Below are 24,375 nucleotides of genomic sequence, written 5' to 3'. Positions count from 1 at the left end.
TGTAGGTTGAATCTATGAATCGGCCAGAGATAGATCTGCATTTCTGGTACGACCTTCCAGATTATCAACAGCGGGTTCATGGTCGGAATCAAGAGGTCAAATTTGCGTGGCTCCCAATCATTTCATAAAATATTTATTTTTTTCTTGTTTCTGCGGCTGCGCAAGTTATTTTGATTTGGTCATGGCCGAACTTTAGGCCTACGGAGAAATATCGCTGGATATTTTCTCACTAGAATAACAGAGACAAAGAATGGAAGTCATGCTATATTCTGAGATACATGTAGTAAGTTGAAATGTTTTGAAGCTGCAAAACCCTCAAGTTATTGATATAAATAAAAATGAAAACATTGGGTTTCCTCCATTGTATTCATCTTTTTACATTTAGTCAAGTTTTCACTAAATGTTTTAACATAGAGGGGGAATCGAGATGAGGGTCGTACTGTACAGGATTACTGTACTCCGTTGCTGGGTTATCTGTAATGTATGTATTTTTAGTAACTGTATTACCGTAGTTCAAATGTGCGGTGTTCTAGTCGACATGTGGTGCTTTGTATACCTTGTGTGTGCGTGGATGTGGAGGTGGACTCTTGGACGTCTTTTTGTTGTCGGAATTATGTTTTTTGTTAAATTGTATTGCTTTTGCTATTGTTGTTGTGTGAGTGAGTTGTGTGTTGGCAGACTTGACTTGACGGATGACTGTTTGCGTTAGTGAGACTGTGATCATACTCATAATAATCATACTCACTTATTTTCTTATGATGTTTTTATTTTTATTATGCATTCTTATTCTTTGGTTGGAAATGAGTATTGTTACAATTTAATTTCCATATGGATTAATAAAATTGAGTTGAGTTGAGTTGAGTTGAGTTGAGTTGAGTTGAGTTGAGTTGAGTGTGTGTGTGTGTGTGTGTGTGTGTGTGTGTGTGTGGTGTGTGTGTGTGTGTGTGTGTGTGTGTGTGTGCCTGTGTGTGTACAGCGATTAAAAGAAAACTACCGAACCGATTTTCATGAAACTTTACATGAGAGTTCCTGAGTATAATATCCCCACCCGGGTTTTTTTTTATTGTTGATGAATGTCTTTGATGACGTCATATCCGGCTTTTTGTGAAAGCTGAGGCTGCACTGTCACGCTCTCATTTTTCAACCAAATTGGTTGAAATTTTGGTCAAGTAATCTTCGACGAAGCCCGGACTTTGGTATTGCATTTCAGCTTGGAGGCTTAAAAAATAATTAATGAGTTTGCTCATTAACGTTGTCATGAAAATCGATTTTACGCAAACAGATTTTAAATTGATTGCATTGTATTCCTCGTCTTCTCCTGAATTCAAAAATATATAGATATATATATGTCATATTTACTCTAAAACTATCCTCAGAATGAAAGGAAATAGGTTCAGTAAGTACTACGGACGCGTGCTTCGCGGCGGCGAGCGTGACCCGTCTATTTGAATGTAGTCTCGGCGATGATTGGTTTGTGGTGTTGATCTAATTGACTAAATGTCTTGATATCGCTTCACGGGACTTGTTTCGATATTCTGTTTACAGCACTACGTCCTATAATCTGTCGGTGAGGTGTGTAAGCCTTCATTCAAGTCCTTTGAAAATCTGAGCGCTGAAAGGCATTTATTTCTTTTTATTCCCCCCTCTGCTTCTTTCTCTCTGTAAACTTGTAGGGCTAGTTATTTTTCGGTAACTTACCCAACAACCAAAATCACTTACCCAACAACGGGCCTGAATATTCGATAGCTCATGGGTAGAGAATGTACACATTGTGGATCTATTTTTTGCGACTCAAAAGTTTCGAACACTCTACTGTACGAAATATACATTTCTGGAGCAAACAATACAAACATACTGCATTTAAACCAGCAACTACAGGCTTAAACTCATGAATCTCAATATAAAATCCACGAGTTTTCTGAATTCAGATTTGCCGTGCACAATCGTTCATCGATAGCAAGTAACTCTCATACTTTGTCTAGCGACACGAGTAGTTCCCCTTTCAGATTTCGGCTGCATCAACAAAAGACTGCAATCCGACGGTCAGTTTTCAACAATATGTCATTGTATAAACAGGTCACACGCAACTAAATGCACGCATGCCACCAATTTAAAGAACATAAAGCGGTGTCAAACACTGTTTTGCCCCAGAAAATCGAATTTCATACAGTATTTAACGTCGGAACACTGGTGCAAAAGTTCCTCTGCTACTGAATTCAACGAGAGACAATTTCTTTACCGATACCAAAACATGAATAAAATACAAAATATCTGCCTTTACAGCCACAGCAGTATAACGACATAACTGTGTACTTGATGTTAGTCCAAAACAGGGAAACTGACAAGAAGTGTTAACAGAATTGAATGATTTTCACGGAACTATACAACCGCGCATTAATCACTCGCCTGCGAAGGTAGACTGGTTGAGTGATTTGGATTCAATCAAACTTAAGCACAAAAACTTATTTTTCTTTGAATAACTGAAGAAAGGAGGAATAAAGAGGTTACATACCTCGTCTCGCTGAAGCTCGCATTTTTCATGATCCGCTAACTTAGACCATTATTTGTAATATTCACTGAGACTTGGCATGTAACCTCTACTTACCGATTCACAAAAGGTATCACTTCTTTTTTCTTTTAATAACTGAAGAAAGGAGGAATAAAGAGGTTACATACCTCGTCTCAGTGAATATTAAAAATAATGGTCTCAATTCGAGATCATGAAAAAGCTCGCTAAAGCTCGCATTTCCTCAATCCAACGGTCTTAGTCTGCTTTGACGAATGGGTATCTTTGAAGACTAAAAAAATAATAATGACGACCGGAAGTCCGGACTCCTGACAGGAGAGCTGGGCGAAGCAAACAGCTCGCTGATTAAAATTCATTTAATTTTTTTGTCTTAGTTTCTGGCAAGTTTTGTGTAAAACGAATGTCCCTTTAATGTGTACATGTCCAACTCATCAGAAAACGTTCCAAAATGGCGCCTTAGGTACACTATCTTTAAACAACTGAAATGATGTTAGTGTTAGGATGAGGATGTTGTGTAGAGGTGTGTGTGTGTGTGTGTGTGTGTGTGTGTGTGTGTGTGTGTGTGTGTGTGTGTGTGTGTGTGTGTTCACAGCCATCATTAACGTTTTCACTGATGATAATGGATTTTTTCTCCTTTGTTTGATTGTTTCCACTGTGGATTATCCAACATACGTGTTTTGTTTAGCTTTATAGGGAAAATACCTAAGAAAAGATACCCTTAGATTGTTTTTAAAGTTATACTATAAGATATTGTGTTATATATAAAATACTGCCGTGCAGGAGGACTGTCTTTACTTGAACAAAGCAAGTAAGTGTTTCAAAAGCTTAATCCACTATCGATGAATAGACAAAGAAAGAGCACTCTTAGTGATGTTTGGGTTACTTCCACTGATTTAATTCCCTTCTTTATTTACGTGATGTGGTTACTGGGGGGCCGGGTCATAGATCGCGCCGGTTATCTTGTCGCCATGCGCCGCTTCTGAACTACATTTTGTTTCCAACGCCGGAGAAAAGCAGCGTCTTGAAGTGCATTCACTCACATTGATTTAAATAATTACCATACTTGTGGTGCGTTTTCGAGCAAATCGTGCCGTGTGCGTCTAGATTAAGTGTATTCCCCAGATTCTTCAGATTCGTCAAATTTGCCAATTACGCCCTCTGAGCGGTCAGATATAAAGTATGAATAGTATTTAAGTCTACCTAGAACATGTATCTTTGCATGATAATTCAGAAAGAACAATCCATCCATCCATCCGTCCGTCCATTAATCAATCAATAAATAAATGAATCAACCTTCAAATATCAATCCATTTATCCATCCATTCATTCATCCATCAATCAATCAATCTTTCCGTCACAGGAATGGCGACAAGACGTTCTCAAATGGTACCCAGATCTGGACACACGGGCGTATTTCGTGCCCCCTGTCTACATGAAGCGCATCAACTATGACGTGGAGCACGTCGCTCAGCAGCAAGTGGCTGTGCCCAGAGCAGCCGTCAAAGAGGCGGACAAAGGATCCTTCGAGGTGAGCGAGAGCGACGAGCTGGAGGATCACGAACAGCAGCGCATTCTTCACTGTCTCAAGAAGTTCTGTGGGCGAGGTAGCGCATCTGCGCCCGGAGATAACGCAGATTATGAGAAGGTTAGAGAACCAATCAACTCACCATCAACATTACCAACGTAATTCTGTTATGGGCATGCGCTGCATTGAAAACACAACACAGCACATAACGTATCAAGAAAAATGCTTCAGTTCGCATTCGATTCCCCCCCAAAAAACTGGAAAATGACGGCCTTAATAGTCACACACCGAAAAGCCGACGAGTGTGGGGGAGAGTTGCAGCACACAAACAAAGTTAACATTAAAGAAACAGTTCCTATACTGTGTAAGGATCAGGATAAGATTCATATAGTCCTTTGAGGTTACCCACATGGAAATTCGGGCTGCTTTCTCCCTGGGGAAATCGAGATGCCATACAGTATACGGCGCAACCCATTTTTAATTGTTTTTGTTTCCTGCACGCGTGTATTCATGTTTCCACGCCCTGAGACTTTCGCTGTGAACTTGGGTTCTTTATCATGCGCATGCCTGCACACGGGAGTGTTCGGACACCGAGGATAGTCTGCACAAAGTTGACTCTGGGAAATAAATCCCTCGCCGAACGTGGATTAACCAATATATGTATATCGTGATAAATCCGTCCATCTGGGAAACGCGCATCCTTCCACATACCAGACACATGCCAAAAGTTTAGAGTTTGGCTGCTTCCAATGGGAAAGTTTTTCTGTGTCAAGTTCATAACTGACATCTGATTTCTGGTATGTGCAAAAGTAGCCGGAAGCTCTTATCCCGGGTAAAATGTCTGGAGGGATCTTTGGTAACTTACAGAATAGTGTACAGGAAGAGGGAAATGTCTTTTAAAGTCCATACCAGGTCTGCTGTGTTATGTTTTCCTTGCAGGCTAGGTGCAGTGAAGTAAGTTTATTTGTTTGTTTGTTGGTTAGTTAGTTCGCAACTCAATTGGTTAGATAGTTGATTTTATCGATAGTATGTTAGTAAGATTATTAATTGGCTAAGTCAGGTATTGATTTGAGCAGGTAACTGGCAAGAAAAAACAAAACATCTACACACCATTGAAACATTTACTATACATATATCGATGCAAGTATGTTTCTCTTTTCAGTTCACCCGGGAGTCTCTATGTTTGAAACTATTTACACTTAGGTTTATCTCTGTAAAAGGAACGTTCTAAAAAGCGCATGTCCATTCACACTTTTTACGTAAAATCTCGATCACCTTTGAAAAGTTAAAATCTTCGGGAGTGGGGAGGTGGGGGGGGTATAGGAAGTCTCTGTCACCGAATCTATTTCTTCGCGACGCAGGTGATGTTAGTCCTGTCCCAGCTCCAGTTCACCAGCTACCTGGCAGAGCCTTGCTTCGCTACTGCAGCCAAGAAAATGCGTCGACCCCAGGACCTGAGGAAAGAGAACAAAGAAAGAGGAGACTTTGACATCCTCATCATCCACCGACGCTACGGGCTGATGGCCGCTGAGATCAAGTCTGTGGGCACTCGGTTCACTGGGAAGCCGGAGTCCCAGGAAAGCGAGGACAAGACGTTGGCAAGCAGACTCAAGCGGATCATCAAACAGCTGGACAAGTCTGAGGACGTTCTGAAGCACGTGACTGGAGACATGCAAAACAAACCTCGGGTGACCAAGACCCTGATGCTTCCCAACATCACCACTTCTCAGCTACAGCGGGTGTTGAAGGACAACCCCGCCATCAAAAAGGTAAATTCATAGATTTGTGTGTGTTGTTTTTAGGCAGAAAGAGGTCTAAGATATGAGAAATATTCACTGATATCCAACAGTTCAACAACTCCAAAGGAACGGTAGTTAAGTATGAAAGACTTTTTATTAAACTGGACACCGGAGCCACCTTCGAAAATCAGTTCAGTTTATTTCCTTGACTGGAAGGGTTTTTGGTGAGACACATGGGATGTTCAAAGAGTGTTGGCAGATCGACACGCATTGTCACAAGATAGTGTGCTTTATTGGTTTTCTGTCCTTTGACAATGTCATATACTTTCTATGGCAGGAGCTGTGTGCTTGTTTTGGCATAGCCAGTACGGAAGACCCCGTGTGTTTGTGTCTGACGTCCGACCAAGTATCAGACAGAGACAGTTTCTGGGAGGTCACTGATGACGTCATGAAGGGAATGGATCAGTGGTGGAAGGCCTTAATGACGAGCAAACGCGAGGACCCCGCTATGACGAAGGATGTGTATGAAGAACTTGTGGCAAAGTAAGTGATTAAACAGTCTTTGATGAATAATGACAATTACGATTCTTTCATTTAAGAATATAGTCAAATAAGCAGTGATGTGTCTTTTCTTCATCATAAATGGTAATGCCTGTCTTACACTGTGCTGAATTTCCTTGCGAATATGAACATGTTGTATTCGGCCAAAAAAAAAGAGACGAATGGACAGAACAACATTTTGAAAATTCGAAGCCTTACGAATCCTTGCGAATGTCTTACGAATGGTTGCGAGTGCTTGCGAATTTCTACCGATCATTGCGAATGCATATACACATCCATATACGTATTTCTTGCGGATGTTTTACGAACGTTGCGAGTGGCCTTGCGAGTGTTGAGAGTGCTTACAATTCGCATTGTTCGTAATGCTACTCTTACACTGTGCCGAATTGCCCTTGCGATTAGAATTCGCCAATAATTCGTACTGATCGGGACATGGTCGCAAAACATTCGTAAATGTTTTCCTAATATTCGCAAGGAAGGCATATTATTTACTTGTTCGCAACGTACTCGTAAGTATTCGCAAGCCATTCGTAATCATCGTAATGGTATTCGTAGTGATCGCAAGGCATTCGCAATGATCGGTACACATTTGCAAGCACTCGCAACCATTCGTAGGACATTAGCAAAAAAATCGCAAGAAATGTGCATATGCATTCGCAATGATCGGTAGACATTCGCAAGCACTCGCAACCATTCGTAAGACATTCGCAAGGTTTCGTAAGGCTTCGAATGGTCAATATTTTTCATGTGAATTTGTCTTTTCTTTGCCAAATACAACATGTTCATATTCGCAAGGATATTCGGCACATGCAGTGTAAGACAGGCATGACGAATGGTTGCGAATGCCTTGCGAGCGTTACGAAAATACATTGCGATGATTACGAATGTCTTGCAAAAAGAACAAGTTAAGAATACGACTTCTTTGCGAACATTTACGAATGTCTTGCGACCATTGCGAATTATTGGAAAATTATATTTGCAAGGGCAATTCGGCACAGTGTAAGAGTAGCATACAGAATAAACAACGAATTGGACATGTTTAGATAATATAATTCAGATCCTGACGTATGTATGTGTATGTGTACATTCACATGAACTGCAGTACGTCCGAAAAAAAGTGTTCTTTATTAAAGTTGTGTTAAAAACAGGGTAGAATATAGGTAGAAACACAATACGTGATAGCAATAAGTCTACTGAACGAAGCGATCAGAAGCAAACGCTGCCAAGCATGTATCAATTACAGGTCGATCAAATACTTGTGACGTAGATTTTTTTACATGAGCAGGGAGTCAACTGCTAAACAAAACTACATGTTAGACTTTGAAACACAGGATTAAACTTGAATTATATCCCCTTTACATTCTAGATCCGGAGCCTAGCTTTTCTTTCACCTGCAACTCAAACAGAATTATGCTGACTGCCGCGTATGGATAGACCTACCTCTGGCTAAATCCCCGAGATTGCGTCCTCTTCTTCCAAGTACTAGACTCCCGACGGAGAACAATCATGCTTAGTAGAAGAGGAGAGGCAGGACGGGAAAATATGTAACGTATGGGAAATTAGTAAGAGATGAAGCTAATGCAAAATAGTCGATGCTTGTTCAGATTTGCAGGCCCAGCCACAACAGTGGAGGTGTTCTGTCCGTCAGCAGTGAGCAAAGCCTCCAAGGTGGTTCGCACTGAGGGGAAGGGGTTGCCAGCTTCGTGAAGTATACTTCGCGTAGTCGACTTCCCTCCGTTAATTTGAGGCTTTATGCACATCAGTCGATGCTTGTTCAGATTTGTAGGCCCAGCCACAACAGTGGAGGTGTTCTGTCCGTCAGCAGTGAGCAAAGCCTCCAAGGTGGTTCGCACTGAGGGGGAAGGGGTGTCGGAGACTGCTGCTCGCTTCATGGACTTTGTGCTGCACCAGGGGCAGGTCCAGATTCTCAACTCTGGTGAACGTCTCGTCTACCTCACAGGTATTGGTTGCTCTTGTTATTGTTGTTCCGACTCAAACTCCTCTGCGTTTTCCTCTTTTTTCTCCGACCCTTAGATAAATCAAATAGAATAGTATTTCCTTGGATAGTAGAGGACATAGGTATTGATTTGGCTTCTTATATCCTCTTGAATTCGGATCCTTCTTCCCTACGTCTTCTTCTTCTTCTTCTTCTTCTTTTTCTTCTTCCTCTTCTTCCTCTTCTTCTTCTTCTTCTTCTTCTTCTTTTTCTTCTTCTTCTTCTTTTTCTTCTTCTTTTTCTTTTTCTTCTTCTTTTTCTTCTTCTTTTTCTTCTTTTTCTTCTTCTTTTTTTTCTTCTTCTTTTTCTTCTTCTTCTTCTTCTTTTTCTTCTTCTTCTTTTTCTTCTTCTTCTTTTTCTTCTTCTTCTTTTTCTTCTTCTTTTTCTTCTTCTTCTTTTTCTTCTTCTTCTTTTTCTTCTTCTTTTTCTTCTTCTTTTTCTTCTTCTTTCAATTAAGCTAAACGTGTACAAATTGCTTGTGGCAGGATGACATTCCATTTGATGTCCTACATATTTTCAGACAAACTCCCCCTTGACTGCCACAATAACTATCAGGTCCATACTTTAAAGAAAGATCAAACCGCTATATATTACCCTTTGCATTTGCAGCAAGATAATAGCCTCCCGTGGAGACCCTTTTTTCAGTTTTGGTATAAAGTCATACTTTGTTATAATTTGTATTTTTAACTGAAATCATATAATAAGAAATGAAAGGAAAACAATACCCAAGTGCTGTGTTTCTCCAAAGATCAACGAAGGTCCTCAGGACATTATCTGTTTTTATATTGTTGTCACATATTACGTCATTTGCTAACATTATAAAACAAAAAACATATATTGTCTGTCTATCTGATTTTCATGTCGAGAACCATTTTTTTCTTCATTTTTATGAATACGTCTAGTATTTGGCTATTATAAATAGCTATGTCTGTCCTAACAAATTCTTCAGTTTGTTTTTATGGAAACAAACAAGCAACAACATAACTGACAAAACGCCTTCTAATTTTTAAGCATGAGCACTAATGACAATAAATATTCATATGAAATAATGATGATGGGAATGAATATGATGATGGCAGTGTAGATGGGTGGTAGTGGTAAACACATCTCTGCATTTCAGGACCTCCTGGGACGGGGAAGACAGTCATATTAATGCTCCAAGCGGAAAAGTGGCTGAGAGATGGACATGATGTTTGTGTGGTCAACATGTTCAGCGAAAGCATGGCAGCTTCACTCTGGTTGTATCACAGCTTACAGAATAAATGCCCTTCACTTGTGAGTGCACTATTTATGATTATCCTACATACGCGAGAGAGACCACTCATGAGATGGGTGTTGAGAGTGAGCTGCCCTTGTTTGCTCCTCTTGTTGTCAGCACTGATATTTTTTTGTTATCATGGGTTTTATGAATTTTCTTCTCTTATTCTTTTATAATTATTAATTAATGACCTATATGTGCTGATGACCAATTTAATATTTCCTTTGTTGGATCAATAAAATGTTATGAGTTATGAGTTATGAGATAACAATATCGTTCAATTCACACATGGGCGCACAAAGTGAAAAAGAATAGAGTGCGGTTTCTTCTGAAGCACTCTACACTACTGCGCTATACTGGCTTAATTGCCACTTCAAGCGATCAGCGGGTAATCGGCAAATTTGCTGGGAAATTCTGCAGTGCGTTCAGTTGCATTCTGTGAGTTGAACAGATTGACTAAATGTGTTATTTTTTCTTCGTTCAACTCGTTTTCTATTTCCACTTAACTTCATTGCTTAATTAAGTATTCACCTGTATGTATTTCCTTTTTTGTCGGAATCAATCTATCAATCAATCAATTAATCAATCAATCAATCAGTCAATCAATCAATCAACCAATCGTTCAATGCATCTATCCATTCATCAATGGTTAATAAATGTATTTGTCATCCTTTTCACGAGTTTTCTTTCACAACCAGCTGGGAAATTAATCGCATGTTCCCCATGCAATAAATCCCCGGATCCCATAGTTGCAGGAAGCAGGTTACATGGATAAAACCGAGAGGTTGGGGTGGAATACTGAGAGGGGCAGGGTGGTAGGGCGATGACAATGTAATGGAGAGACACGTGAAACTAAACGCACTGCATTTTTGACCAACATTTCAAAATGAGAGCGTGACAGTGCCTCCTCAACTTTCACAAAAATCCGGATATGACATCATCAAAGACATTTATCAAAAAAATGAAAAAAGTGATGGAGATATCATACTCAGGAACTCTCATGTTAAGTTTCATGAAGATCGGTCCAGTAGTTTCTCGGAATCTCGTTATACACACACACCACGCCCTCGTCTAAATGTAAAAACAACAGTGACCTATGACACACCATGCAATGAATATTTAATCAATAATATGATCGTCATATGATCGTCTGCGTTGCACGTGTGAATTGTGATCTGCAAGTGAAGGGGGTGAGAGTTTGATCATTGATGTGTATGTGTTCGTGGATTGTAAGGGAGGGAGAGGGTGGGGTGGGTGTGTTGTCAGGTTTTGGTGTGGGTATAAAACGAGCAAAACAATACCCACACCACACAAAATCTTGGGGGCAAAATTCACTCGCAGTCGCATCTGTCCGCACAATATTACAAGCACCAGCAACAGGAAAGAAAGGTAACAGTAGAAACAGACTCATCTTTGCTTTCTGCTATTCCTTGCCCCCGACTCGATTGTCGCACGATAATCAACAGATATGTTGTGAGATGTCAACGCTGACCGGGCAAGCAAATCACCTCGTTTGAAATAAGACAATCCCATCGCTCGAATGCAAGATGCAGGCACTCTTGTCTCAAAGACGTTTACTAGTTGCTGCCTTCACACACCATTCTGTAATCGGAACCTACAGAACTTCGCATCATCAAACCTGACATACTTGTGTGGTGTTGTTGTTCTATGCTCGGGTGGTTGTTGAATGCTTCTCAGTCAAACTGGTCACACGCAATAAAAGGGAGTCGAGCAAGCGAAGTCAGTTCTTGGTGTTTACTTCACAAAGGTTTCCGCTCGACTGCTGAGCTCTTTCTCGAGTCTCGCGGTCTCACGTGATCATACATTGCCACGCGTCTTATTAGTGCAAAAGCCCCAAACAACCCAACAGGCGCGCAACATCAACAATGCAATAGACAGTCATCGTCTCACACTTGTCTCAACATTTTATAGACTCAAATCACAGAAAGTTGCTTTCACACGCCAGCTTTGACTGTAACAACGTGCTGGGGCCCCCAAACATGTATGATAATAACGGAACTCGCGTTTCAAAGCTAAGCTCCCTGTGTTGATTTTGCACTTATTTTTGCTCTACCAAAATGATGACAAAAACGATGTTTAGTGGTTTGTTGTCAGACCAGCTTTTTTGTCGGTCCGAAGGGGGCATATCGACTTTTGTTTCATATTTATTGACTGCTCCCCCTCGGACCGACAAAAAAGCTGGTCTGTCAACAACCCATCAAACATCTTATGTTTTTATTTATCTATTCACAGGCGCACAAGGTCCATTTTCACCAAATGGATGACTTGGTGAATAATTTAGCCTCGCGTACTAAGGACGATCATCTGTACGTCATAGTGGATGAGGTGGATAGCAGGTAAGAGGCATTTCTTTCTAATTTGACGGACCAAGTTCTTTAGCAGGTGTTTGTGGCAGCAATATAATTATATCACCTTTTTTCTTCTTCCATGGCGGCATGTTAACTTAATTTTTCGTCATGAGTGTTTTCATTGAGTCTTGCGAAAAGCTTCCCCTACTTGTTGGTGGTGGTGGTGGTGGCGGTGTTGGCGGTGGTGGTGGTGGTGTTGTTGTTGTTGTTCTTCTTCTTCTTCTTCTTCTTCTTTTTCTTCTTCTTCTTTTTCTTTTTCTTCTTCTTCTTTTTCTTCTTCTTCTTTTTCTTCTTCTTATTTTTCTTCTTCTTCTTTTTATTCTTTTTTTCTTCTTTTTGTTCTTCTTCTTCTTTTTCTTCTTCTTCTTTTTCTTCTTCTTCTTCTTCTTCTTCTTCTTCTTCTTCTTCTTTTTCTTTTTCTTCTTCTTCTTCTTTTTCTTCTTCTTCTTCTTTTTCTTTTCTTCTTTTTCTTCTTCTTTTTCTTCCGTAGCACAAAATAATCTGGATTCTACATTGTATATTTTGACAGTGCGTTCCGCGAGTTCTGTGACACGCTGGTGAGGCGTGTGAAGAACCTCCATCTGTGGGCAGCCAAAGTGACTCACACCATGATCCCGCAGTACTTCAAGGAGTTCCCCCTTAGTGTTCCCCTTCGTTCCCCGGCTGCTGTCGTTCGGGAAGTAAGGCGTGTTTGATGTATTCAAACTCCTATTCTTTAAAAGAGTATATGTTCAGCAAAACGTCATCTGACAAACAAACAAAGTGAAACTGTGCGCGCCTTCGTGACCGAGGCTGGTACTACATATTGTTCATACGAAATGACAAACACAGGTTACAAGCGATAACGCGCAAAAGTACTGGTTTATTATTTTACATCTGACACTAGGTATCAGTAATGCATATATATAGTTACAGTACTACGTATTGCGGTAAAAAACTTATGAACAGAAAGAAAAAGAGAAAAGAAAACAAATTATTAGACATGGCAAAAGTATGAAATGCATTAAGACACGAGAAGTAAAAACAAGAAAAATAAACAATCACAAGACAGGCGAAGACAAACAGACAAGAAAGTTACAAATACCAAACACTCGTTGGTTAGTCCTTCAACAACAATAAAGAGTTACGTTCCGTACGTTCAACAATACCATAAGCACTAGGAATACTCAAGAAACTTAGCATACATACGTTTAAAACCGGAATGGCTACTTTCAGAAAAATACAAAACGTTGACTCATCAGGCCAGGAATACAAAGCAAACTGTCATACCAAAAAAGTCTAACGACAACGTTCCTGCGTTAATCAAAGTCACAAACAAGATATTTACTCATCCACTTTCCCTCAATAACGTTACAAGAAATAAGCCCGTTTACAAACGATCACCACAGACCGCAAGCTTCTTTTACCTAAATTCTTTTAACGTAAGGCTGAAAAAGTCGGAGAAAACGTTTCACTTCGAACTTCGTTAACCACAGAAAACACAAGTTATCATTATAAACATTAGCGACTTTCTAGCGTCTACAAAACATTGCTGTACGTTCACAACACTAGAACAGTTGAACACACAATAAAGAAACACTACAACAAGTCAGACTTTCAACTCACGTTATACATAAACAACTCACAAAGTCATTACAAAATGGCGACCAAAACACAACACAAACAAGTAACAACAAAATTACCTTATGCGCTGTGTGGGTTGACCAGCAGTACCAAAAACGTGTTGCCTCTCAAACGAAGGGCACAAAACGATTCACACTTGAGAAACAACTCTCCAAGAACATTACGTTGACGTTAAAACATAACAAGAAACACTCCGTTGGTTCACTTGCTAACCTTCATACGTTTACAGATCAAAACCAAACACTTCCTAAAACCCTCAGATCGACTGACGAGACAGGAGTCAAGCAGTGGTATTTATGGAAACAAAAACCTAACATGGAATATTTATTCAAAGGTCACTGTATTGACCAACCAACAACATTCCTAAGACAGAATCGGGTGAAACTACTATTTTACAACCAATCAGTAACCGATCACGCACTCCGTGCATGCTCAAAACTTAAAACGGTATATTTAACAGAAAGAAGACCAAGGAACTAGCTGACATCACAAAGCTAAAAACACGTGAGTCACACGTATTCTAAAACTTGCAACGCAGATTCGCAGGGCTCACCCCAAAATCAAGACACGGAAAAGAGCACGTGAATCTCACGGTGTTCTAGAACTAAACGACGCAGTTTGTGACGCTCCGACCAAAACCAGGTCACAACAACTGAACAAGGAGCACGTGAATCTCACGTAAAAATATTAACGCTCCACAAAACGGGTCACAACAAGGTGCCACAATAAAAACACGGTTTACTTCTTTTTACATCGTGCAATGGCTTGAGCAAACGTAATTACAACAAGTCGCGTAAGGCGAAAATACAATATTTAGTCAAGTAGCTGCCATTTTTCAGCAAGACCGTATACTCGTAGCATCGTCAGTCCACCGCTCATGGCAAAGGCAGTGAAATTGACAAGAAGAGCGGGGTAGTAGTTGCGCTAAGAAGGATAGCACGCTTTTCTGTACCTCTCTTTGTTTTAACTTTCTGAGCGTGTTTTTAATCCAAACATATGATATCTATATGTTTTTGGAATCAGGAACCGACAAGGAATAAGATGAAAGTGTTTTTAAATTGATTTCCAAAAAAAAATGTTGATAATAATTTTTATATATTTAATTTTCAGAGCTTGTTTTTAATCCGAATATAACATATTTATATGTTTTTGGAATCAGCAAATGATGGAGAATAAGATAAACGTAAATTTGGATCGTTTTATAAATTTTTATTTTTTTTTACAATTTTCAGATTTTTAATGACCAAAGTCATTAATTAATTTTTAAGCCACCAAGCTGAAATGCAATACCGAACCCCGGGCTTCGTCGAAGATTACTTGACCAAAATTTCAACCAATTTGGTTGAAAAATGAGGGCGTGACAGTGCCGCCTCAACTTTCACGAAAAGCCGGATATGACGTCATCAAAGACATTTATCAAAAAAATGAAAAAAACGTTCGGGGATTTCATACCCAGGAACTCTCATGTCAAATTTCATAAAGATCGGTCCAGTAGTTTAGTCTGAATCGCTCTACACACACACACACACGCACACACGCACACACACACACACATACACCACGACCCTCGTTTCGATTCCCCCTCGATGTTAAAATATTTAGTCAAAACTTGACTAAATATAACAAAAAGTAGGTGAATGCATGCCACATCGGCATGCACAGAAACATCAACTACCAATAAGTGAGGCGTTTTCGATGTATGCACACTCTTATTCACCAAAAGCGCAAACTTAACAGCAAACAAACATCAAACAACTATTTGTTTCTATGCCTCTACTTTGCTCTTCATACCGTCTGCTTCCTTCGCCGTATCCCATCCTGCTCCTACGACCGTCTGACAGTTCAACTGTCTGTCTGTCTCCACTGATAATTATTTTCATCATTCTCTTGTTATGTGTGTCTGTCTGTCTGTCAATGTCTGTCTATCTGTCTGTCTCTCTCACTGACTGTCACTTTCTCACCGACTGTCTCTCTCTGTCTCTCTCTGTCTGTCTCTCTCTTTCTCTCACTGTCTCTGTCTCTCTCTCGCTCTCTTTCTCTCTCTCTCTCTCTCTTTATATATATATATATATATATATATATATATGTCTAATTATAAACAATTATATATATAAAATTATATATAAACCATATGTCTCTTAACCATACAAAAACACAATTTATGCTCATAACCACAAGACAAAAACGACAAAATCTATTATCGAGCATTCCACCCCTTTATATTAAAAATCAAGTATTGGAAGAAGTGTCTCACCATAAAACTTGGTGTAAAGATTGATAATAATTTGTCATGGGATGACCATATTGATTACATCTGTAAGATTGCTTAAAAAAAAATCAGTTGTCAAAAAAGATACACTTCTTATCTTCACTTGCGAAAGATCTTTTTTTACAATCACATTTTGTCAAATATAGATTATGCATCCACTGTATGGGATTGTGCAAGTGCTAATGTATTGAAACCTTTAGCCAGTCTAATTATGCTATCAAATCACACTCCTTCAGAATCTGATTATAAAAATTTGCAAGTATTACCATTTCAAAAAAGATTGATGTATAATAAAGGTGTTATAATGCATAAAGTGATGTCAGGGTATGCACCGGAGACATTACGTGATAATTTTATTTTGAACTATAACAGACTAAAAATCATAACACCGATTCCACGTATTGACCTTTTCAAATCAAGCCTTCTTTATTCAGGTGCGGTCCTATGGAACTCACTGCCTATTTTTCTTAAACATAAAACAAACACATACAGCTTCAAAAAAAATATATATGTCACACTAAACATGTGCTGAATGTTTCATCAATTCATTTAAAATGTATGTGCATGTTAAACAAAATTATAATAATATTCAGATCTAGATTAAGTTATGTTTAAAATTGACACTTTTTATCATTGAAAATGTTACTTAAAATGCAGTATGACAATTTATTTTTAAATTTGTATCTGTCTATACAGATATAATGTGTTAAGTTTGATGTGATAGTTCTTTGATTATATTTTTTCTGCTCTTGTTGACCCTATATTAGGGCGAGGGCTGGATGCAAAAAAAGCAAATATTCTTGCTTATCTATTACCCTCGATAATAACGATTTTGTCTTGTCTTGTCTTGTCTTGTCTCTCTCTGAGACCGGTTGAAGTTATACTTTTCCATGCTAGCTCAGTTTCACCTCCCATCACCTCCACAGATTCTGATGTCCGAGATAATCAACAAGTACGGTCAGGTGAGGGAGTACCAGCAGAACGCCTTCCCCCACACTGACGGGCCTCTCATCCGTGAATTACGTCACGAAGGACTTGGTCATCGTGATGACGTCATGGCACGTGACTGTGAGGCCTGTGGAACTCAGCTGGCGTCAGTGCTGAAAAAAGAACTACATGTTGGTGGTGAGTTAAATAATTGCAAAAGCTGGAATTACATCTCCCTCTCGCACTCTGTAGCTACCTTCCCTCCCTCCTTCCCCCCCCTCTCTCAGACGCACACAAACACACACACACAAACACACACACACAAACACACACACCCACGCCCACACACACACATACAAATATATACACACACGCACACACACACACACGTACCTAAAGTGTGGATGGTTACCTAAGAGGCGGCACTGGGTGTAGTGCCTTTCTAGTGCACTTGCACTACAACAGCACTGGGTGCAGTACTCGCTCCGGCATCGAAGAATTTTGCACTAAAAAATGCACAAAATTTGACCTATTTCGTCGCCTATAGAGGACGGAAAGAATGTCATTTTGAACATTGTTATGACATTCTTTCCGTCAAAAAAGTCAATTTAACGGTGTTAAATGAAGCGACCATCCACACAATTAGGTTGCCATCCAGAGTTTAGGTTGCCATCCACGTGTGGATGGTTGCCTTATGGTGATTTAGGCAACCAAACCTGTGGAAACGGGGGTACACACACACCCACACACACACCCACACCCATACACACACACACCCATACACACACACACACATACACACACGTAAACACTAGCACACACACACACGCACACACACACGTAAACACTAGCACACACACACACACACACACACACACACACACACACACACACACACACTCAAACACACACACCCGCCCACACACACACACATACAAATATATACACACACACACACGCACACACACACGCACACACACGCGCACACACACACACACACACACACACATCTTATTATGTGTATTCTTTACAAAAACATATATAACTTGTATAAGCTTTTGTGCGCTTATCCTATAGACTTTTCAAACATTCATATCAGTATATAAGTATTATATAATCATTATAAAAGTCTTTTTCATGAGCGAGGGCTGGATGTAATAAAAAAAACTGTTTGCCTATGAAAATCCCGGATTAATCTAACTTATCTTATCTAATAATCGTTATCTAAATGATCGTATCTATATTATCAGAAGTCTATTATACTAGAAGTAATTAACTACTATAACCAGCAGTCGACACGCGATGACACATATATATATGCCCTTTGACCTTTCCTTGGGAATATCCTGTACTAGAAATAGAATACGGGATTGTGGGAAAGCTCTTCAATGGCACTCACGCACTATATTCGATTTTCAATACACGACTCAAAATCTTTGGGATAAATCAACAAGTCGCGTAAGGCGAAATTACTACATTTAGTCAAGCTGTGGAACTCACAGAATGAAACTGAACGCACTGCATTTTTTCACAATGACCGTAGTCCGCCGCTAGTGCAAAAGGCAGTGAAAGTGACGAGCCTGTTCAGCGCGGTAGTGGTTTCGCTGTGCTGCATAGCACACTTTTCTGTACCTCTCTTCGTTTTAACTTTCTGAGCGTGTTTTTAATCCAAACATATCATATCTATATGTTTTTGGAATCAGGAACCGACAAGGAATAAGATCAACTTATTTTTAAATCGATTTCAGAATTTTGATCATAATTTTTATATTTTTAATTTTCAGAGCTTGTTTTTAATCCAAATATAACATATGTATATGTTTTTGGAATCAGGAAATGCTGTAGAATAAGATGAACGTAAATTTGGATCGTTTCATATTAAAAAAAATTTATTACAATTTTCAGATTTTTAATGACCACCTAGCTGAAATGCAATACCGAAGTCCGGCCTTTGTCGAAGATTGCTTCACAAAAATTTCAATCAATTTGATTGAAAAATGAGGGTGTGACAGTGCCGCCTCAACTTTTACAAAAAGCCGGATATGACGTCATCAAAAGTATTTATCGAAAAAGAAAAACAAATTCCGGGGATATCATTCCCAGGAACTCTCATGTCAAATTTCATAAAGATAGGTCCAGTAGTTTGGTCTGAATCGCTCTACACACACACACGCACACACACACTCACACATACACCACGACCGTCGTCAAAACTTGACTAAATGTAAAAACAAGAAAATTTGCTGATTCAAATCAGCAGGTTCCCAGACGTTCCTTCATGTAATTTTTAGGTGAATGGTCAAAGTGGTTTCTTGCACACACTCAGTCATCTTGCACAACAATGCAACACATGGATAGGATTAATGGAAGACAGGAGAATTTACATAGCAACAGAAAACATGCTTGTAAATCACTGAGCACCAACAGTTAAAAATCACTCTCGCTCACCTCATGCAGACTGAAATGCAAAACTGCACACATACATGTCACATGCACACAAACAAGGGGGAGCATCCGTGGACTGGCACTAATGATAATTGATATGATCAACTGCATATGTAGCTAACTTTGCCCGTCTCACACCTTGGTAATGTTAGTGTCACTGGTACGCAACCTCTTCCTCATGCTCTTCTCTTTCCACCCGCGCTGCACTTTGTCCATCATTGTCCTCAGCTTGTGGTGGACTCGGATTTTAAAAAAAAAGCAGGACAGCATTTTCAAAAACATCTTCTTGCACTTTCAAAGAAATGTTAAATGCATAAACTGTGTCATAAAAAAGCACAGGCACTGTATCATGCATTGGTTTGGCACTGTTGCAGAAAGTCCTTGTCATCAGCTTTCATTTTGGCAGAGCAAGCGACACCCACAGTCCGACAAAAAATACCCTCCATGTCAAGGAACATTTGCACAATGTTGTCTTTGACAAATGTCAGTCCTCCTCGGTTAAGCACCATTGTCATGTCAGTTGAAGAACCACAATCACTTTCTGACAGCTCACTGAAGCTCAGTGCTTCTAAACAGCACAGTTTCTCGTCTCTGTATGCACCTTTCTTGAGGCCCCAAACTTTCTTTTTTAGTTTCTTCACCACACTCCCAGCAACATACCTGATCACATCCTTCTCCTCCTCGCACACTGGCAGCGGTCGGTCATTCGCTTTGTCTTCCTGTTTGCACCCCATAGGTTGCTTCGACCAGCCTTTCAAACATCCTGAGGCAAATGGAAGCTGATGCATGAGTCGACTTGGTGACCCCTGTAATGCTTGCATGGCTTGCGCAGTACAATGCAAAATACTTTGAGTAAGCCTTTTCCTTGGCCGAGTTCCGGAACTTCCCTCGTGGACCAAGGCATGACTCAAACACCTGAAGTTTTTCCCGAAGAACAGCACCTGTCAAACAGACCACAAAGTCTTACACTTGAACACATACAACAGAACCCCCTTTTTATTACCTCAAACAATCTGAGAAAGCGGGTCTTTAAAAGGAGGCAGTCTTAAAATGAAGGCAAATTTACAGAAGTTATGCACAGACAAACTGACAAAATAAGGTCTTAAAACTATAATAAAAGGGAGGGATTATCAAATTGGGGTGGGGGGGTGGTGGTCCACTGTATATATGCAATAATAGATTTTTATTTGTCCATATCTTGGGATAATTCCCTGCCTCGTATATACATGTAACTTTAAAAGAAAGGCAAACACACACACCATTGTATCAAAAAAGAACACTTGCACATTGACAAGTCTGGAATGTGTACGCGAATGATCAACAATAATTACACGTATGCCATACAGGGAGCACTGCTTACTTGTCATGTATATATATGACAGCTTATTCTAAGCGTAACTGAATAACTTGAAATTGTTTTACATAATAAACAAAAGCGAAAACACTACTCCAACAAAATTGTATTCATTTATACAGTGTTTCACTGAACACTTACAATCCAAGGTTTCAACATGGGTACGCAGATCAGCTGACAAGCATTAATTTTCTGCAATCTCACTGCACACCTCTTCCAGAAGTGGAACCGTCACCTGTTGACATTTAAAAACACATGTAAATGTACACACAGTGGCACAATAAAAAATCATGCGTAATGAGAATTATCCAAAAATATATATGATGCACTGGTGTCAAATGTGTTATGGTATTTTATGTTATCACAGAATCTAAGTCTTGAAAAAATACACATGTTTACACAAAAATATGGCAAATACCACATGAGACTGAAATATACACAAATCTGCAGTAAGAAATCACAAGCGGGTGTAGTTGTAGGCATCACAATCACAAGACAAACAAATTCTGCCTTCATGTTTAATAATTTTTAACAATAAATGTTGCAAATGTAACGAATAAATTCTCACCTTTTGTGAAATAGTACACTGAGCTTGACACACTTCTGACTATTGGGTTTTCATCAACTGACAAAAAAAGTGGTGCTTGCTTCCTGAAACAAAATTATTCAATGATGAGAAGAACTGAATGCGGCAGTGTTCAAAGTGATATTCACACTTGCATGTAACTATCAGTACTTATACTGTAAAACGAGAAGGCTTTTGCCATGCTCGTCAATCAGTATGTGTCATTCAGTGTTTTGTGCTGTGGCAATGAAATGCAATCAATGATGAATGAATGTATCTGCAACTGCAAGTTCTTGTAGTCTAGAAATAAATACAACAATTAATACTTTCAATTGAAACCACAAACTAGTAAAATAAATTGTGTCAATATAGTTGGACAAAGAGATGCTTATTAACACAGGGAAATAACAGGTGATTTTTTAGCAAAACGTTCCCAACCCAATTACCTGATTCAGTCCGGCTTTTCTGCTTTTAACACTTACTTTCAGTTTCACTAGAATATCACAACTACAAGAACAATGGAACAGGAATGAGATAGGTCTTTTTGTAAACTACATCAGGATTTAACTAGTTTGGAAGCTCTGCTTACATACAAAACATTAAATACAGACAGTGCACTGAGACGGACGATTCGATTCGATCGCTTCACCACGCCTTTCCAACCCTGTGCTCCCATACAGTTTTGTAAGATACATGCTTTTTTATATTTAGTCAAGTTTTGACTAAATATTTTAACATCGAGGGGGAATCGAAACGAGGGTCGTGGTGTATGTGCGTGCGTGTGTGCGTGCGTGCGTGTGTGTGTGTGTGTGTGTGTGTGTGTGTATGTAGAGCGATTCAGACTAAACTACTGGACCGATCTTTATGAAATTTGACATGAGAGTTTCTGGGTATGAAATCCCCGAACGTTTTTTTCATTTTTTTGATAAATGTCTTTGATGACGTCATATCCGGCTTTTCGTGAAAGTTGAGGCGGCACTGTCACGCCCTCATTTTTCAACCAAATTGGTTCACATTTTGGTCAAGTAATCTTCGACGAAGCCCGGGTTTCGGTATTGCATTTCAGCTTGGTGGCTTAAAAATTAATTAATGACTTTGGTCATTAAAAATCGGAAAATTGTAAAAAAAAATAAAAATTTATAAAACGATCCAAATTTACGTTTATCTTATTCTCCATCATTTGCTGATTCCAAAAACATATAAATATGTTATATTCGGATTAAAAACAAGCTCTGAAAATTAAATATATAAAAATTATTATCAAAATTAAATTGTCCAAATCAATTTAAAAACACTTTCATCTTATTCCTTGTCGGTTCCTGATTCCAAAAACATATATATATGATATGTTTGGATTGAAAACACGCTCAGAAAGTTAAAACAAAGAGAGGTACAGAAAAGCGTGCTATCCTTCTTAGCGCAACTACTACCCCGCTTTTCTTGTCAATTTCACTGCCTTTGCCATGAGCGGTGGCCTGACGATGCTACGAGTAAAATGGCATTGCGTTCAGTTTCATTCTGTGAGTTCGACAGCTACTTGACTAAATATTGTATTTTCGCCTTACGCGACTTGTTATATTTAGTCAAGTTTTGACTAAATATTTTAACATCGAGGGGGAATCGAAACGAGGGTCGTGGTGTATGTGCGTGCGTGTGTGCGTGCGTGTGTGTGTGTGTGTGTGTGTGTGTGTGTGTGTGTGTGTGTGTGTAGAGCGATTCAGACTAAACTACTGGACCGATCTTTATGAAATTTGACATGAGAGTTCCTGGGTATGAAATCCCCGAACGTTTTTTTCATTTTTTTGATAAATGTCTTTGATGACGTCATATCCGGCTTTTCGTGAAAGTTGAGGCGGCACTGTCACGCCCTCATTTTTCAACCAAATTGGTTCAAATTTTGGTCAAGTAATCTTCGACGAAGCCCGGGGTTCGGTATTGCATTTCAGCTTAGTGGCTTAAAAATTAATTAATGACTTTGGTCATTAAAAATCTGAAAATTGTAAAAAAAAATAAAAATTTATAAAACGATCCAAATTTACGTTTATCTTATTTTCCATCATTTGCTGATTCCAAAAACATATAAATATGTTATATTCGGATTAAAAACAAGCTCTGAAAATTAAATATATAAAAATTATTATCAAAATTAAATTGTCCAAATCAATTTAAAAACACTTTCATCTTATTCCTTGTCGGTTCCTGATTCCAAAAACATATTGATATGATATGTTTGGATTAAAAACACGCTCAGAAAGTTAAAACAAAGAGAGGTACAGAAAAGCGTGCTATCCTTCTTAGCGCAACTACTACCCCGCTCTTCTTGTCAATTTCACTGCCTTTGCCATGAGCGGTGGCCTGACGATGCTACGAGTAAAATGGCATTGCGTTCAGTTTCATTCTGTGAGTTCGACAGCTACTTGACTAAATATTGTATTTTCGCCTTACGCGACTTGTCAAGTGTGTCATTAGTATTACCAATATGAATCTTATTTTCCTTTTGATGGTCAGATTTACTCACCTCTGCAACGGCAATCACCTCTGCGAATGCTGTGTCCATGCTGTCGAAGAATCTAACCGAAAGTAAAGATTCTTGAGTGGTATGGGAATAAAATCGTAGCTGCCTTGATCATGCTGTAACACTGTGTCGTCTGCTTTACTCTGTGTTTGTTGTATCGTCTGCTCCAGTCTGCACACTAAGCGCTTACCGTAGCGGCATAACACCACCGGAAGCTAGATGGTTTGCGATTGATGTCGCTCTGCTGGTTTTTGTCATATTTTTAGCGTGTGAGATCTGAGATCGTTTGGTTTTTTTTTGTATTATATAACCTATTATAGTGTAATTTTGCATCATGCTGTAACAGTTTCAAGAAAGAATGAAAAAAAAAGAAATATATTGCTGCAAACAACTCAGTTTGCCGAAAATTAGTTCCGGAATGTCACCGTTCACACAGGAAAATGCCTTCGCATAACCCAGAGGTCTGGGTTTGGGAATAATATACAAGCATATAAAGTTCAGAAAAGAAAAAGAAGTCGCGTAAGGCGAAATTACTACATTTAGTCAAGCTGTTGAACTCACAGAAGGAAACTGAACGCACTGCATTTTTTTACAATGACCGTAGTCCGCCGCTTGTGCAAAACAGAGTGAAACTGACGAGCCTGTTTAGCGCGGTAGTGGTTTCGCTGTGCTGCATAGCACGCTTTTCTGTGCCTCTCTTCG

The 24,375-nt window shown here is 39.3% G+C and overlaps 1 protein-coding gene and 1 long non-coding RNA gene across 2 annotated transcripts; one reads left to right on the top strand and one right to left on the bottom strand.

The window, feature by feature from the left end:
• The first annotated feature begins 3,959 nt into the window (after positions 1 to 3,959).
• Positions 3,960 to 9,624, top strand: LOC138974628 (uncharacterized). The gene is made up of 6 exons (XM_070347352.1): positions 3,960 to 4,172; positions 4,992 to 5,006; positions 5,414 to 5,821; positions 6,129 to 6,334; positions 7,957 to 8,312; positions 9,469 to 9,624. Exons 1-5 carry the CDS (start codon positions 3,960 to 3,962, stop codon positions 8,057 to 8,059), a joined length of 945 nt encoding a protein of 314 aa, XP_070203453.1. The 3' UTR covers positions 8,060 to 8,312; positions 9,469 to 9,624.
• A 10,110-nt stretch (positions 9,625 to 19,734) lies between these two features.
• On the bottom strand, positions 19,735 to 23,813 carry LOC138973440 (uncharacterized). Its single transcript, XR_011458022.1, has 4 exons — positions 23,677 to 23,813; positions 21,162 to 21,244; positions 20,735 to 20,828; positions 19,735 to 20,180 (listed from the first exon to the last, which is right to left on the bottom strand). It is a non-coding gene; the product is annotated as an uncharacterized lncRNA (long non-coding RNA).
• Positions 23,814 to 24,375: the final 562 nt, after the last annotated feature.

Source organism: Littorina saxatilis, linkage group LG8 (genome assembly GCF_037325665.1).
Source record: "Littorina saxatilis isolate snail1 linkage group LG8, US_GU_Lsax_2.0, whole genome shotgun sequence".
Lineage (NCBI taxonomy): Eukaryota > Metazoa > Mollusca > Gastropoda > Littorinimorpha > Littorinidae > Littorina > Littorina saxatilis.
The sequence above is the reverse complement of the archived record's forward strand: the minus strand, read 5'-3'. Positions and strand labels throughout refer to the sequence as shown.

Coding starts and splice junctions, on each gene's coding strand:
- LOC138974628 (XM_070347352.1), top strand. CDS start 3,960: ATGAAGCGCATCAACTATGACGTGGAGCACGTCGCTCAGCAGCAAGTG. Junction 5,822..6,128: donor ACAACCCCGCCATCAAAAAG/GTAAATTCATAG, acceptor TTTCTATGGCAG/GAGCTGTGTGCTTGTTTTGG. Junction 6,335..7,956: donor TATGAAGAACTTGTGGCAAA/GTAAGTGATTAA, acceptor ATGCTTGTTCAG/ATTTGCAGGCCCAGCCACAA.